Genomic DNA, 17,272 nt, shown 5'->3' with positions numbered 1-17,272 from the left:
AGTAATGGTGCCATTTACGTTTTCCTAAGATAATTACACTTTAACACGATGTTCATCAGGCTAGATTTCCAATTTCAAAGGCGGGTTTTTTGTTATTTAATAAGCCCGGCTGTACAGCAGAATCTAACAACTTTGCAACAAAAATTAATTAAAAAACAACTTGAAGCTTTAATTAATGTTAAACGGGAGTTTTTGCACTATGGGTTTATCACTTTTTTCTTAATTTAACGAGATGTTCGATATTTTTCTGAAAGATAAGAAGAAGTTTGTATGTGGTGTCTAAAACTATTTTTCTTCATTGTTCATAATAAATCTAAATCTCTTTCGACCACCTTCGAAAATTACCAAAGGAGTTTTTTTTTCATAGATTTCGACGTCCAGAAATTATTTTTAGCTGCATTTCTTCAAAAGTTGACACCATTTTTCAGAATCGATAAGATAAAATATCGCATTTTTTAGAGTTTTTCTTTCGAAATTTTTGACCTTTTCTTGATCATTTTCAAACATTGACGAAAGGGATTTTTTTGTAATCTTTGAACTTCAGAATTTGTTTTTGGCTTCGTTTCTTCGAAGATTTCTACCGTTTTTTCAAAGTTGTCATGTTGCTCATTCAAACCAGAGTATTTTGAAAATCTTGGTTTGAAATTTTCAAGCCGCTATATTTTTCGAATCATCTCATGAAAATCTATATTGCAGAATTTTTTGCTAATTTTTAGGCGACTTTTCTAAAAGCTCAATTTTTCAATATCCTCTATGAAATTTTAGGTTTTTCGGTTTTGGGATTTTTCAATTTTTCGGTTCTTGAGTTTCGCGATTCTTCAAATTTTCGATTTTTCAATTTTCCGTTGTTTCAGTTTTACCATTTTCAATTTTTCAATTCTTCAATCTTTCAATTTTTAAATTTTTCAATGTTTCAATTTATCAATTTCTGATGTTTTTGATTTTTCGATTTCACGATTTCCCGATTAATCGATTTTTTCATTTTTTGAATTTTTGATTTCTCGATTGCCGATTTTTCTATTTTTCAATTTTCAATTCTTCAATTTTAGATTTTTCAGGTTTTAAATTTTTCAGTTTTTCGTTTTTTTAGTTTTCGATTTTATGACTTCTCATTATTTCGATATTTTATTTATGGGATTTTTTTATTTTTCGATTCTTCAATTTTTCTTAAATTTTTCAATTATTCGATATTTCAGTTTCGGGATTTTTCAGTTTTTCGATTCTTCAATTTATCGTTTCTTCAAATTTTCGATTTCTCGATGTTTTTATTTTTCGAATTCTCAATTTTCCAATGTTACAGTTCTTCACTTTTTGATTTCTCGACTTCTCGATTTTTCAGTTTTTCAATTTCTCAAATTTTGGATTTCTCAAGTTTTTCATTTTTCGATTTTCGAATTTTAAAAATTTTCCATTTTTCGACTTTTCGATTTCTCGATTTTTCAACTGCTCGATTTTTCAATTTTCCTGCGATTTTTCAATTTTTCGATTCTTCAATTTTTCAATTTTGAAATTTTTCTATAATGCAATTTATCCATTTTTGACGTTTCAAAATTTTCGATTTGTCGGTTTCTCCATTTGTCGATTTTTGAGGTTTTTTATTTATCAACTTTTCCAAAACTTTTGGAAAACCACTTACATTTTTCGATGTTTCAGTTTCGGGACTTCTTAATTTTTTTGGGATTTTTGAATTTTTCGATTCCTCAGTTCCTCGATTCTTCAAAGTTTGTTGCGATGTTTCAGTTTAATGATTTTTCAATTTTTCGATTCTTCAATTTTCCGAATTTTGATTTCTTGATGTTTCAATTTATGAATTTTTGGTTTTTCAACTTTTTGTGTTCTCGACTTCTTGATATCCCGATTTCTCGATTTCGCGTTTTTGCAATTTTTCGTATCTTCAATTTTTCGATTTTTCAGGTTTTTGATTTGTCTTTTTCTTTCCCAAAAGCTCAATTTTTCAATATCCTTCTCTATGAAATTTTGGTTTTTTTTCAACCACCTTCTAAAATTACCAAATTTTTTTTCCACAGATTTCGATCTCCAGACTTTTTTTGGCTTTATTTATTCAAAAATTGCCACCGTTTTTCAGAATCGATAACATTTTTTAGTTTTTAAAAAACTCTAAGAAATTTTTGACCTTTTCTCGATCACTTTCGAAAATTATCGAAAGAGATTTTTTTTTGTAAACTTTGAACTTCACAAGTTATTTTTGGCTTAATTCCTTTGAAGATATCTACCATTTTTTCAAAGTTAGCAAAAGAGTTTTTTTTTATAGATTTTGATCTCTAGAAGGTTTTTTTGCCATTATTTCTTCAAAAATAGATTCTGTATTCTAGATTCTAAATCCTAGATTCCAGATTTTAGATTCTAAATCTCAGATTCTAGATATTAGATTTTAAATCTCAGATTCTGGATGCTATATCCTACATCTTAGATTCCAGATACGGATTGTAAATCTTAGATTCTAGACCCTATATTTTATATCTTAGACTTTAGATGTTATAGCCTGGGTTCTAGATGTTACATTCTAAATTCCAGATTTTAGTTCTTGAAACTACATTCAATATTATAGGTCCTAAATCCTAGATCATATATTTTGTATTCTAGATTCTACATTCGAGATTATAAATCCCAGAGTTTGGTTCCCAGATTCTAAATCCTAGATTCCAGATTTTAGATTCTAGATCTCAAATTCTGGATGCTATGTCCTACATCTTAGATTTCAGATACGAATTGTAAATCTTAGATTCTAGACCCTATATTTTATATCTTAGACTCTAGATGTTATAGCCTAGGTTCTAGATCTTACATTCTAAATTCCATCTAAATTCCAGATTTTAGATCTTGAAACTATATTCTATATTCTAGATCCTATATCCTAGATCATATATTTTGCATTCTAGATTCGACATCCGAAATTATAAATCCCAGAGTCTGGTTCCCAGATTCTAAATCCTAGATTCCAGATTTTAGATTCTAAATCTCAGATTCTAGATCCTAAATTCTAAATCTCAGATTCTGGATGCTATATTCTACATCCTAGATTCTAAATACGGATTGTAAATCTTAAATGCTGGCGCTATATCTTAGATTCTAGATCTTATAGCCTAGGTTCTAGATATTACATTCTAAATCCCAGATTCTAGATCGTAGATCATAGATATTATTTTTTATAACCTAGATTCTACATCTTAGATTTTAAATCCCTGATTTTAGATCCTAGGTTCTAAATCCCAAATTTTAGATCCTAGATTTTAGATCGTAGATTGCAGATTCTGGATCCTTGATTCTAGATCCTACATTCTATATCCCAAATTCTAGATACTCGATTGTAGATCCTAAATTTTTTAAATTTTTCTAAATTATGCGAAGATGTTTAGAAAGGGCAACCTCAAATTTGTAATCTGTGAGCAATATTTTACACGCTATGACTTTTATTGGCGAGATTATCACAAACTTCTAGTATTTTTATTAATTTTTCAAAATATATTTTTTAATATTTCTCATTTATTGTCTACTTTCTGGAAAATAGGATAGTTTTAGAACACAGAAGTCAAAAATAAATTTATATTTTTTAAATACAGATAAGTCTCAGTGGGAAATCTTAGCAATGTCTTAGATCTATAATCTGGGATTTATAATCTAACATCAAGCATCTGGGATTTAGAATCTAACATCTAAAGTCTGGATTTAGAATTTACGATCTAGAGTTTAGAATCTAGAATGTGGGTCCGGAATCTGGTATTTGGAATCTAGGATCGAGAATCTAGGATTTAGAATCTGGGAATCGGACTGAGATTTATAATCTAGGATCTAGAATACAGAATCTAGGATCTAGAATATAGTTTCAAAATCTAGCATCTAGGATGTAGGGTCTAGGATTCAGAATTTATGATCTAGAATCTGAGATTTAAAATCTAGGATCTAAAATTTGGGATTTAGAATTTCGAATGTAGAATCTAGGATCTAAAGTATAGGATCTAGGATATAGAATATAGTATCTAAGATCTGCGATTTAGAATCTAAAATTTAGAATCTAGGCTATAAGATCTAGAATTTAAGATCTAAAATCAAGGGACTACAGGATCTCTACAGATAAGTCTCAACGGGAAATCTTAGCAATGTCTTAGATCTATAATCTGGGATTTATAATCTAACATCTAGCATCTGGGATTTAGAATCTAAGACCTAGAATCTGGATTTAGAATTTACGAACTGGAATCTAGGATCCAGAATTTGTGATTTAGAGTCTAACATCTAGAATGTGGATTTAAAATTTACCATCTAGAATCTAGGATTTAAAATGTATGATCTGGAACCTAGAATCAAGGATCTAGAATCTGTGATTTAGAGTCTAAAATTTAGAATGTGGATTTAGAATTTATGATCTAGGATCTAGGATTTATAATCTAAGATCTGGCATTTAGGATGTAAGATCCAAAATCTTAGATTTATAATCTAGAATCTAGAATACAGAATCTAGGATATAGGATCTAGAATATAGAGTATAGTTTCAAGCTTTAGGATCTACAATCTGGGATTTAGAATTTACGATGTAGAATCTAGGATATAGAATCTATGATCTGGATTCTGGGATCTAGAATGTAGGATCTAGCATCAATGATCCAGATTCTAGGTCTAGGACCTCTAGTATCTCGAATTTAAAATCTAGGATCTAGAATCTAGCATCTAAAATCTAGGATTCAGAATCTATGATCAAAAGATATGATCTAAGATTTAGGTTCTAGAATCCACAATCTGGAACCTAGGATCTAGGTTCTATCATTAAAGATTTAAGACCTGGAATGTAGATCATTAGATGTAATTTTTGCTTCAAATAAAAAGACAAATGGAAAAAAAAATTACTGACAAGAAACAGCTTGAGATCATTTTTAAAAATCGGACTTTCCCAAATTTTGACCTGGAGCCATCAAAACGCTTTCGAATAAGCTCGTCGGGATTTGTATTTTAGAATTTTTATGGATTTTTACGCAGCTTTGATGAAAGCTCCCACCCACGCCCTTGAAATTTTTTACTCTTCTTCGAGTACCTTCGAAAATTACTTAAAGGATTTTTTTAATGTTCAATCTCCAAAAGCTACTTTCGGCTTCGTTCCTTTAGCAGTTCCTACCATTTTTCCAAAATCAGCCATATGGTAAATTTTAGGATTAAAAAAAATTACTTTCAAATGGAGTATTTCGAAAATCTTACTCCGGGACACGCTCAATTTTTACTATCAGCACGTCTAGGTTTATATTCTAGATTGTTAGACAACTTTTCGAAAAAAATCTTTTTTTAAGTGTCCGTAAAATTAGTCTTTTTCGGACTCAGTTCCAAAAAATTACGAACTATTGACGATCAACTCGGATGATTTAGTTATATTTAGCACACTATATGTATTTTCGAGAAATATTTGCTTTAGTCATATTAGTCGTATTGAGGTATTTTTGGGAGCGTTAAAAAAAGTTGTTTGTGACACGTACCTAAAATGTTTTTGGGAGTAAAAAAAAATCGTCCTCATTTTTAATCCATTCTTTTGTTATTTTCTCCTGCGTTATTTTGACAATGTTGTTATTTACTTTTAATTTTATAACAAATCAATAAAAATATAACAAAATCTAATTGAGTATAATTAGGCCAAAAAACATACATGAATTGAGGTACTAATTTTTGTGGAATGATCAGTCAAAAGGCAAAATTCACGCCCTACGAGTTTACTTTTTGGCTTGAGGACTAAAACACTCTTAAATAAAAATCACGTCATGCTACAACAGTTCAATTCGAATCGAAAAACTAGACCATTTTATTTTAAGTTTGTCTTACTGTAATTGAAAAACCGTGTTCATTTTCCGAGTTGGAAACTTCGTCACCGTGATAATAAAACTAAGCATCAAAAAATAAAAAAAATAACCAACCGCTCGCTCGAATTTAAATTCATGCTACTTTTTACACTTTGATTTTCATAAAGGAAGAAGTAAATATCGCGAATTTAACAAACGCGTTTGATGTCAACCAACATTATTTGCTCTGAAACTTTTTCCTTTTAAAACTTTTTGTTCTACATGGCAAATTTCGTGCCAGTATGCTAATGAACTACAAACACAGACAACTCAAACTTAAATAAACGCCATACGTGCTAAATTTTCAACTTTCTTTTCGAATGAATACTAATAAAGGCAATTACGTCCGACAATTTTACATCATAGCTTCCTTTGTTGGAAACAGTTTCCTATGTTTTCGGTGCATAATTTGAAATCACAAAAGGTCACGTCTAAGTAATTAATCATGTTTAACGTTGCGAAAGTTCGTAAGGATGCACTCCAAATGTAATTCCCCTGTTTGCAATAGTTTTAATTGTACCCACATGTACGAATTTTGTAAACACTGATGAAACTTTCTATTTGCCGATTATTAGTGTCCGTTCTAACTGTGTGTGGCAATGTCCAGATCACAATGTTCCGGAAGTTGTTTTCGAAAAACTTTTTGTAAACAATTTTTACGTCTTTGTTTACAATTAAAATAAATACACTGACTGCGCTTTAAAAGAGGTGAACGACATCCACAATTGCACATCCAAATCAAAATTGACGCAACTAATTAACTAATCACTCGGCAAACGCATCATCTGATTTCGTTAAGTAGAAAGTGCGAATTGCGGGAACATGTCAAGTTCGAATAGAAAGTTAAGCAGAGCTGAATTTCAATCGGCAGATATGAGATGGGGTCAGTTCAATGAAGCTTTAAGATCGAGATCAAGGGACGATCTGACGGAAAATGAATTTCCGATTGGTGCAGAATTTTTATGTTGCAAAACCGGACCGTACAGCCGAAGTAATCAAAAAATGATCAGACACCATGAAATAAACTGTGAATCGATTTTGATTGCGCTGGTTTTAGATAAACGAGCGCTTGACGGCGAGAAATGCGTCACGTAACCTGTTGTTGGCGGGCAATTAAGTATTTCAGGTGGTTATGTGTCTGAAAAATATAAATTAAGGTGCGCTGACTTTTCAGCTGAAAAATTTGCAAAGTTTCGCGGTCTTGGAGGTTCGCAAATGTTTAACTTTGGGTTGTTTGTTTGAAGAATGGTCGCGGGTTTTAAGGCAATAATGTGGAGGAATTTGTTGCACAATGTTTGCTAAGTCGTGTCCTGTTCTGGTGAAGTAGGATTTTGCAGAGTTATTTAAACATTTTTTACATTCTTTCTGATGTATAATAAAAAGTGATTGTTCTTTATTCAGACTCGCTAAATCTAAACCACGGTCACTATTGCAAGATTATTCATCAAACAACGGGAGACTTTGAGAACTAGGTAGTAGATAATCACTGAATTTTTGCAAGACTTGAGAAGTAACTGGAAAAATTGCACGCTAAAAATAAATTGCGCTACAAAAAGCATAAATCATTTTTGCTTCGGTGTTTACAATTTCTATTAACGCAAGAAAATCCGTTTATGAATGAATGCAAAAAGTTTCAGATAATTTCCTATTAATTTATTCTTACTTCATTTTAAAAACTTTTAATTAAAAAATAAACACTTAATTCGTTACTTAAACAAAAACAGCCAGAAATTTGAATACAGTTCGCTGTGCAAGTAAAAAAATTTGTTGGTGAAACATAATTGATTGATATAACTAGAAGACAAAGAAAAATTAAGTAGGTTGAAGCAGATTCATAAACCACAAGTACAGGAGTATGTAAAAAGATCAAATCTGCATCTACAATCATGAACAGTAAAAATATAAAAAAATTAAGAACCTGTAAGGTAAAATAGGAAAAAGCCAACTTTAAACACGCAGTGATCTTGGAAGAGTGTACAATTACCAAAAAAGATGACTTAAAAAAAAATTACGTTTTTTCGTTTTTCATTTATATTAGATTTATTGGAAATCTCAGTTCAGATTTATAATTTGTAGGAAATATTCACCAGTGCAATCCTTTTTTTGCTTACAAAATTATTAAATTTCATATTTTAAAAATTTTTGAAATGGATGTTTTAAAATTTCCTGATTTATGCGAGGATGGCTAACTAAAGGTTAGATTATATATCCTAGATTCTAAATTCCAAATTTTAAGTTCTACATTTTAGAAGCTAGATATTAGGTTCTACCATAGTTCATAGTTCTTAGATTTTAGATCCTATACATGTTAAATTTAAATCCACACTTCTAAAGCCTAGATCCTTGTTACAAGAGTCTGATTCCTATATTCTTGTCCCTACATTTTAGACTTTAAATTCTAAATCCTATATTCTCTATCGGTGTTCTAGATCTTATGTTTCCGATCACAGCTTCTAAATTGTAGCTTCTAGATTCTAGATTCTAAAACGTAGTTCCCAGTTCTTAATTTCCAGATACTATATCTTAAATTCTATATTCTAGATTCTTCACTCTGCAATCTAGATTCTGATTCATATATTTCAAATCCTATATTCTACATCTTAGACACTAGATCCTACATTCTAGACCCTAGTTCCTCGTTTCTGGTTCCCAGATTTTAGATCCTAGATTTTAAATCCCAACTTCTATATCCTAGATTCTAGATCCTAAACTTAAAATTGAACTAAGATCCTAAAACGTAGTTTATAGGTTCTAATTCATACATACTGTATTTTAAATTCCATATCCTACATCTTTCATACTCCAATCTAGATTCTAGATACTACGTCTACAATCCTAGGTCTTAAATTTCTTCTTAAACCGATAGATTCTAGAAAAATAGATTCTACATCCGAGATTCAGGATCCGTGATTCTTCATTTTAGTTTTGCTTCCCATGTTCTAGGTTACTAAATTTCAGACTTTGGATTCTATAATATCCTAAAGTGTAGTTTCAGTTTCTAATTCATAGACACCATATTTTAAATTTCATATTCTAGATCATAGATTCTAGATAATAGATTCTACATCCGAGATTCAAGATCCGTAATTCTTGTTTCTAATTCTGCTCCCAGTGTTCTGTTCTAGGTTCTTAAATTTTAGACTCTAGATCGAAGATTCTCGCTTCTACGCCCTCGATCCTAGATTTTAGATCTTAGATCCTAGATCCTTAATTCTATACCCTAGATTTTAGATTCTAGATACTAGACCCTAGATTATAGATCCTAGGTCCTAGATTATAGATCAGATTTTGGATTTTAGGTTTTAGATTTTACAGATTCTAATTCTAAATGCACAGATTCTTGATCCTAAATTTTAAATCCAAGATTTTAGAACCCCAGGATTTTAGATTCAAGTTCCTAGATTCTAAATCCTAGATTCTAGATCCTAGATTCTAGATCCCAGATTCTAAATTCTAGACGCTAGATTGTAGGTCCTAGATCGTAGATTCGAGATTCTTCGATGTCCATTCTAGGTCCTAAATTTTTTATTTTTTTCTGATTTGAGCGAGGAGGTTCAAGATCCTAGACTCTAGAATCTAGATATTAGACCTTAGATTCTAGATCCCAGGTCCTAAACTCTAAATTCTAGATCCTAGATTATAGAACTGAGATCCTTAAACGTAGTTTATATGTCCTAATTCATAGATACTGTATTTTAAATTCATATCCTACATCTTTCGTGCTCCAATCTAGATTCTAGATACTACATCTAAATCTCAGATTCTTGGTTTTAGATCCTACATCATATATTCTAGAACCGATATTTTAAAATGTAGTTTCAGTTTCTAATTTATAGACACCAGATTTTAAATTTCATATTCTAGATCATAGATTCTAGACAATAAATTCTATATCCGAGATTCGAGATCCGTGATCCTTGCTTCTAATTCTGCTCCCAGTGTTCTGTTCTAGGTTCTTAAATTTTAGACTCTAGATCGTAGATTCTCGATTCTACGCCCTCGATCCTAGATTCTAGATCTTAGATCCTAGATCCTTAATTCTAGACCATAAATTTTAGATTCTAGATACTAAACCATAGATTCTATCTCCTAGGGCCTAGATTCTAGATCAGATTTTGGATTTTACATTTTACAGATTCTAATTCTAAATTCACAGATTCTTGATCCTAAATTTTTAATCCAAGATTTTAAAACCTCAGGATTTTAGATTCAAGTTCCTAGATTCTAGATCCCAGATTCTAAATTATAAACACTAGATTGTAGGTCCTGGATCATAGATTCGAGATTCTTCGATCTCCATTCTAGATCCTGAATTTTTTTAATTTTTCTGACTCTAGATATTAGACCCTAGATTCCAGATCCTAGGTCCTAAACTCTAAATTCTAGATACTAGATTCTAGAACTGAGATCCTGAAACGTAGTTTATAGCTCCTGATTCATAGATAGTGTATTTCTAATTCCATATCCTACATCCTTCATCCTTGAATCTAGATTCTAGATCCCAGTGTATAGATTTTCGGAAAATAGTTTCTACATCCGTGATTCTTGCTTTTAGTTCTGCTCCCTATGCCCTTGGTTCCTAAATTTCAAACTCTAGATCCTAGGTTCTGGATCCCAGATTTTAAATGCAAGATTCTAGATCCTAGATTCTAAACCTTAAATTGTAGAACCTAGATCTTAGATTCTAGACCTTAGATTCTAAAGCCCACACTCTAGATCCTAGATACTATATCCTAGATTCTATATTCTAGTTCCTAGATTCTAAATCCCAGATTGTAGACGCGGGATTCCATATCTCAGATTCTACATCCCCGATTCTAAATCTCAGATTCTTAATCTTAGATCTTAAATCCTAGAACCTATATTCTCGAACCGATATCCTAAAATGTAGTTTATAGGTCCTAATTCATAGATACTGTATTTTAAATTCTACATCCCAGATTTTGGAACGGTGATTCTTGATTTTAGTTCTACTTCCTATGTTCTAGGTTCCTAAATTTTAGACTTTAGATCTTAGATTCTAGATCTCTGAATCTCAGATTTTAAATCCTAGATCCTAGATCTTAGATTCTAAAGCCCAGATTCTATATCCTAGATACTACTGTATTCTATATTCTAGATATAATATCCTAGATTTCTAGTCTAATTCCTAGATTCTAAATCAAAGATTCTAGACCCCAGATTCTATATCTCAGAGTCCACATGCCACATTCAAAATTTTAATTTCTTGGTCCTCGATTCTACATCATATATCCTGGAGCCTAGATTCTATAATAATCGATATCCTGAAAGGTAGTTTCAGTTTCTAATTCATATTTTAAATTTCATATCCTAGATCTTAGGTCCTAGATTCTAGATCCTAGATCCTAGGTCCTAGATGCTAGATTTTGAATTTTAGGTTTTAAATTCTATAGATCCTAATTCTAAACTAAAAATTCTTGTTCGTAAATTTTAAATTCTAGAGTCTCGATTCTAGACAATAGATTCTATATCCGAGATTCGTGATCTGTGATTCTCTATGTTCTAGGTTCCTAAATTGTAGACTTTAGATCGTAGATTCTAAATTCTACACCCACGTTCCTAGATTCTCGATTAGATTTTAAATTCTAAATCCTGAATTCAAAATCCTGTATCCTAGATACTAGATTCTAGGTTCTAGATTCTAGATCATAGATTTTGGATTTTCAGTTTTAGATTTTATAGTTCCTAATTTTAGACCCTTGATTCTTGATCCTAAATTTTAAATCCTAGATTCTGGATCCTAGATTTAGAGTTTCAAGATTCTAAATTCAACATCCTAGATTCTAAATCATAGATTCTAGATCCTCGATCCTGAATCCCAGATCCTAAATTCTAGACACTAGATTATAGAACCTGGATCATAGATTCGAGATTCTTCAATCTCGATTCTAAATCCAGATTTTTTAAAATTTTTCTGATTAAGCGAAGAGATTCAAAATCCTAGATTGTAGATGCTAAACCCTAGATTCTAGATCCTAGATTTTGAATTTTCGGTTTTAAATCCTAATTCTAGGCCCTAGATTCTTGATTGTAAACTTTAAATCCTAGATTCTAGATCCTAGATTTTAGAATCCCAGGATTCTAGATCACAGATCATAAATTCTAGACACTAGATTGTTGTAGATTCTGGACCATAGATTCGAAATTCTTCAATCACGATTCTAGATTCTGATTTTTTAAATTTTCCTTAGTAAGCGAGGAGATTTAAGATCCTAGATTCTAGATTTTAAATTTTTGGGTTTTAAGTTCTATAGATATAGATCCTAATTCTAGATCATAGATCCTTGATCCTAAACTTTAACTCCTAGATTTTAGATCGTAGATCCTAGATTCTAAATCCTAGATCCCAGATCCTAAATTCTAAACACTAGATTGTAAATGCTGGTTAATAAATTCGAGATTCTTCAATTTCGATTCTAGATCAAGATTTTTAAAACTTTTCTAATTAAGCGAGGAAATTCAAGATCCTAGATTCTAGGTCCTAGGTCTAGATTCTAGATCTTGAATTTTAGGTTTTAAATTCAATAGATCCTAATTCTAAACCCTAAATTCTTGCTCGTAAATTTTAAATCCTAGAATCTCGATCCTAGATTTCACATTCTAAATTCCGGACCCTAAATTATAGACACTAGATTCTAGATCCTGATTTTTTTTAATTTTTCTGATTTAAGTAAGGATGTTTCATGTTACGACTTTTATTAAAAAAATAAAAAAAAATAAAAAGGCAAAAATTCATATTTTTAAATTACAGTTAATTCTCAGAGGAAAATCTTTATGATAACACTAATTTTTAAATTTCCAAAAATTTGTTACTGAAATTCAGGAAAAAAAACACAGTTAGATTAAATTTATCTTTAGCGATAAGAGAAAAACGTCTTGTTCTTAAACATTTTTGAGACAAAATAAAACGCTACACAAAACCGAAAAATTATCTTAAAACTTTCCAAGCACGTTTGGATTTCGTGCGTCCTTTACGCCAATGATGTTTAGATGACACAGAAAGATTCAGAATTCGTGACAACGTTTTTAGAGTTGAAACAAATTTGCCTAATAACATCATTGTCATAACTTCTTTTTTTTAGCACGATATGACTCAAAATGCGAAAACTTTAGCAGACAGTGGTTTGTACGAGTATGAGTACAGTTATCGTAATCACAATTTACTGCTATTTTAATACTTTCATTTCACGCTGAGCCAGACTAATCAATAAAATATTATTTATGCCTTCACGTGTTAAGAAACTTTTACAACTTCAATAATGTCTAATTTATTTTCAAATTGTATGCAGCACGTGTTTTGGAATAAAGTTCTCGTCTGTGCTATTAATACGAGAGCTGGGTTTACATAAAATGTAAAATCTTGAGGCATCTACTAAGACCGTAATTTTAGTTGGGAACTTCGTACTGAATTGTTTGGCCACAGATTATTGCAACGGCATACCCGCTGTGCATCGAAACTAAGAATATAAACTTGTAAATAATTTCCAGAGTTGAGTATTTAAAATTTTGAGGCAAATTATTTTGCGTCAGTCTTGCATAACAAAATATTCTAGTTACGGAATAGTGAATGGATCGTCAAAATTTACAATACTGACGTTACAATTGTTTATAAAATCATCACGTATTTGTTTATGGAGTAACCAGGTTTCGTATGTCTTCGACAACACTGTATTTATATTCAAAGGAACGACTTTAATTGCGTTACAGGAAACGGAAAATGCGGCCATCTTCCAAACTAATGAATTTATAATGTATTTCTAGTCTTCTATTGCGGCATTCGGAAGTAATTTCGTTTGAATTGTAATTCGTAACAATAATCTCTGTTTAAGTTAAACTTTTTTCAACAACAATCTTATGCTTTCTTCTCTTTGATAACCGAAACACTGGCATTAAGCAGTTCCGAACAATGCGCTCACAAATAAATAAATAATTACCGAAATAATAGGATTTTATTATACATGTATGAACTACAAACACAGTTCTGTACATAGTGAGTCATTAAACTTTTCCTCGAAGGAGTACACCGCGACTACCACGAGGGCGTAATACACAGAAGTGGTCCACGATTGTTTATAGCCGCCTTCTGCCAACGACAAGGCGTTCTTTGGAAATAGAAATTACATGCTAAATAACTGTTATGCGATTATACATTACAAGCTCTTTAATGTAACTCTTAGTTGATTACCTTCTCATAAAACGAAACCATGACGACAAATAGAAAGATTATAATGAGTGCACGCAAGCATTGACTTAATTACTCTTCCTCACAGCCAGTCTGAACAAGCGCTATTTAATCACTTACAAGAACCACAGCTGTGTTAAATCGTATTTAATACAAGCAATATTAATGAATCGATGTCGCATCCGGCGTAATTTGGTTTGAAAAGCAAATTCGATTTTTGACAGGATACCACCGATCGTAGTGTTTTCCAAGCATAACATCTTGCGACAGCTACATGTCATTACCAGAAGTAAATCAAGGTTTTTCTTAAATAAGCATACATTTTTTTTTTGTGCCACCGGAGTTAACGTACCGTACATAATTACTACCAAAATTTTAATTAAACTTTGCAACATGGACGTACTGTGGTTGCGAGAGTAATTTGCATGTATCTGTTTCGTTCAAGGGGCATCGGTGCCGTGGCTCAGCCCGTCCCTGGAGGTGCTGGACGAGCTCAACGATGCTGAAATTTACAAATCCGTGGTCACATCCATCAACGAGTGGCAGAAGAGACAGGAACTGAAGAAAATTCATGGCAGGTATGGCGATTGAACAATGTCGAGAATTTTTTTACTTCTGATTTTCTGTTGCATATAATGTTCTTCGATGAAATTAAATTTTCCGTGTCAGATTTTGAAAAATGCAAGGGTGAGGAGCGACTTCAGCAAAAAGCTCCGAAAACTTCTCTGTTTTTCTGTGAAAATAAGATTAGTAATCCATATTTCTTTAGTTTCAACTTTATCGAGGACCTAAAAAAATAAATCTTATTATCCGTTCAGACCCCTGAAAGAATAAGGGCCAAGGATATCCGTAGTTACAGTGTTGCGGAAGCGAGAAAATAAAATATATCATTTCTGTCAACACAGTTTTGCGAACTGGCGAATTTGTGTGCAAATAATTAAATAAAAAAAGTTTGTGTGAGGTATCAAAGACAATTTAAAACGAAGTGGATAGAAAATAAAATTTAAAGCGAGTCAGTTTGGGACAACTTTTGAGGAGCTTTTTGTCACTCCAATCGTCGTTTGTTTTAGTTGTGTTTCAGAGGCGTAACAAAAAAATGACAGCCCTTCTGTATTTACCTCTCCTCTGTTCTAATTGAAGTTGTACGACCACTGTCTGGAGTTCTTCTTACAGTTACTGATATTATATATATTTTTTGTCTTACCACTTTGTTATTGAGGTACGTTATTGACCAAATAATACCCTAGGGCATTAAAGATAGTTGCTATAATGTCAACAGAACACGCAAGACACTAGAAACCAACTATTACTTAGTGTATTGCTGGTTGCAAATGTCAATACGGCGCCAGCGCTAATTTATATTATTGAAAACCGGGTCTCTGGTAACAGGCAAAATTTAATTTGCCTGCAAAAATCATGTGTTAAATACAAAACTTTGACAGAGAAACATGATTGATTGATAGGAATAGAAGACAAAGAAAAATTAAGTATGTAAAAGTTCAAAATTGCATGTAGAATCATGAAAAATAAAAATATAAAAAAATTAAGAACCTGTAAAGCTATTCACACTGAAGACAAACAGCTTTGGTTTAAAATTTAAAAAAAGGCCAACTTTAAACACGCAGTGGTCTTGGACGAGTAGACAAATAACAAAAAAAGATGACTTAAAAAATCATACCTTCGTTTGCTTTTTCTTTATGTTAGATTTATTGAAAACCTCGGTTCAGATTTATAATTTACAGGAAATTTTCAGCAGGGCAATGCTTTTTTTTATACCGAAATTATTAAATTTCATATTTAAAATTTTTTTGAAGATGAGTGGTTTCAAATTTCCTGATTTATGTCTGTCTAGTAAAAGCAACCTCAAATTTGTAATCTGTGAGAAATATTATACACGGTACAACTTCTATTAGCTGAATTATCAAGAATTTAGGTTATATATCCTAGATTCTAAATGCCAAATCTTATGTTCTACATTTTTCCAAGCCTGAAATATTCAATGTTGAACCTAGATACTAGGTTCTAGATTCTAGTTCTTAGATTTTAGATCCTAAATCCTACAAGATCTTAAATTATGTCCTTATCCTATTATCCTACCTCCTAACGTAGTTTCCAGTAATTAATTCCCAGATACCCTATCTTAAATTCTTTATCCTAGATTCTTCATTCTCCATTCTAGATTCTGATTCATATATTCCAAATCTTTGATCCTAGATCTTAGAAATTAGACCCTAGTTCCTTGTTCCAAGATTCTGATTCCTAGATTCTAGATCCCAGATTTTAGATCCTAGATTCTAAATTCCAAATTCTAGATCCTAGATTTTAAATCTCAGATTCTATGTCATAAATTCTACAACCTAAACCCTAAATTGTAGATCCTAGATTCTATGTCTAAACGTAGTTTATGGGTTCTAATTCATAGACACTGTATTTTAAATTCCATATCCAACATCTTTCATCTTCGAATCTAGATTCTAGATCCTAGTTCATAGATTCTAGAAAAACAGATTCTATATCCGAGATTTTGGATCCGTGATTCTTGATTATAATTTTGCGTCCCATGTTCTAGGTTCTTAAATTTCAGGCTCTAGATCTTAGATTCTAGATGCTAAATTCCAGATCCCCAAAATTCTAGATCATAGATTTTAGGTCTTAAGTTCTAGATTATAGATTCTAAAGCCCAGATTCTAGATCCTAGACACTATATTCTAGATACTACATATATTCTACATTCAATGTTGAAGTTCCTATACTCTAAATCCTAGGTTATTCCAAACTCTAAATCTTAAATCTTAGAAACTAGATCCTACATTCTAGACTCTAGTTCCTTGTTACAAGATTCTGGTTTCTACATTCTAGATCCTAGATTCGAAATCACAGATTCTATATCCTTGATCCTGGAGCCTAAATTCTACATTCTAGATCTTAGACTCTAGAACTAAGATCCTAAAACGTGGTTTATAGGTCCTAATTCATAGATACTCTTTTTGAAATTCCATATCCAACATCATTCGAATCTGGATTCTAGATCCTAGTTCATAGATTCTAGAGAAATAGATTCTATATCCGAAATTTTGGATCCCTGATTCCTCATGTTCTAGGTTCTTAAATTTCAGATTCTAGATATTAGAATTTATATCCTAGATTGCAGATCGAAGATAGCACATTCTAAATTCTAGATTCCAAATCCAAAATTCTAGATCATAGATTCTAGGTCTTAAATTCTAGATTA

The 17,272-nt window shown here is 31.5% G+C and overlaps 1 protein-coding gene across 1 annotated transcript in view; it reads left to right on the top strand.

Moving 5' to 3' along the window:
* The window catches only part of LOC135137772 (uncharacterized), a 58,472-nt gene that overhangs the window by 28,285 nt on the left and 12,915 nt on the right, over positions 1-17,272 (top strand). Inside the window, exon 3 of the mRNA XM_064067509.1 lies at positions 14,486-14,618. Coding sequence (XP_063923579.1) covers positions 14,486-14,618 — 133 coding nt within the window. The remainder of the gene's footprint in view (positions 1-14,485; positions 14,619-17,272) is intronic.

Source organism: Zophobas morio, unplaced genomic scaffold (assembly GCF_036711695.1).
Source record: "Zophobas morio isolate AGI-343-1 ecotype UQ-CSIRO unplaced genomic scaffold, CSIRO_AGI_Zmor_V1 ptg000004l, whole genome shotgun sequence".
Classification (NCBI taxonomy): Eukaryota; Metazoa; Arthropoda; class Insecta; order Coleoptera; family Tenebrionidae; genus Zophobas; species Zophobas morio.
This window is presented reverse-complemented; position numbering and strand designations above follow the sequence as displayed.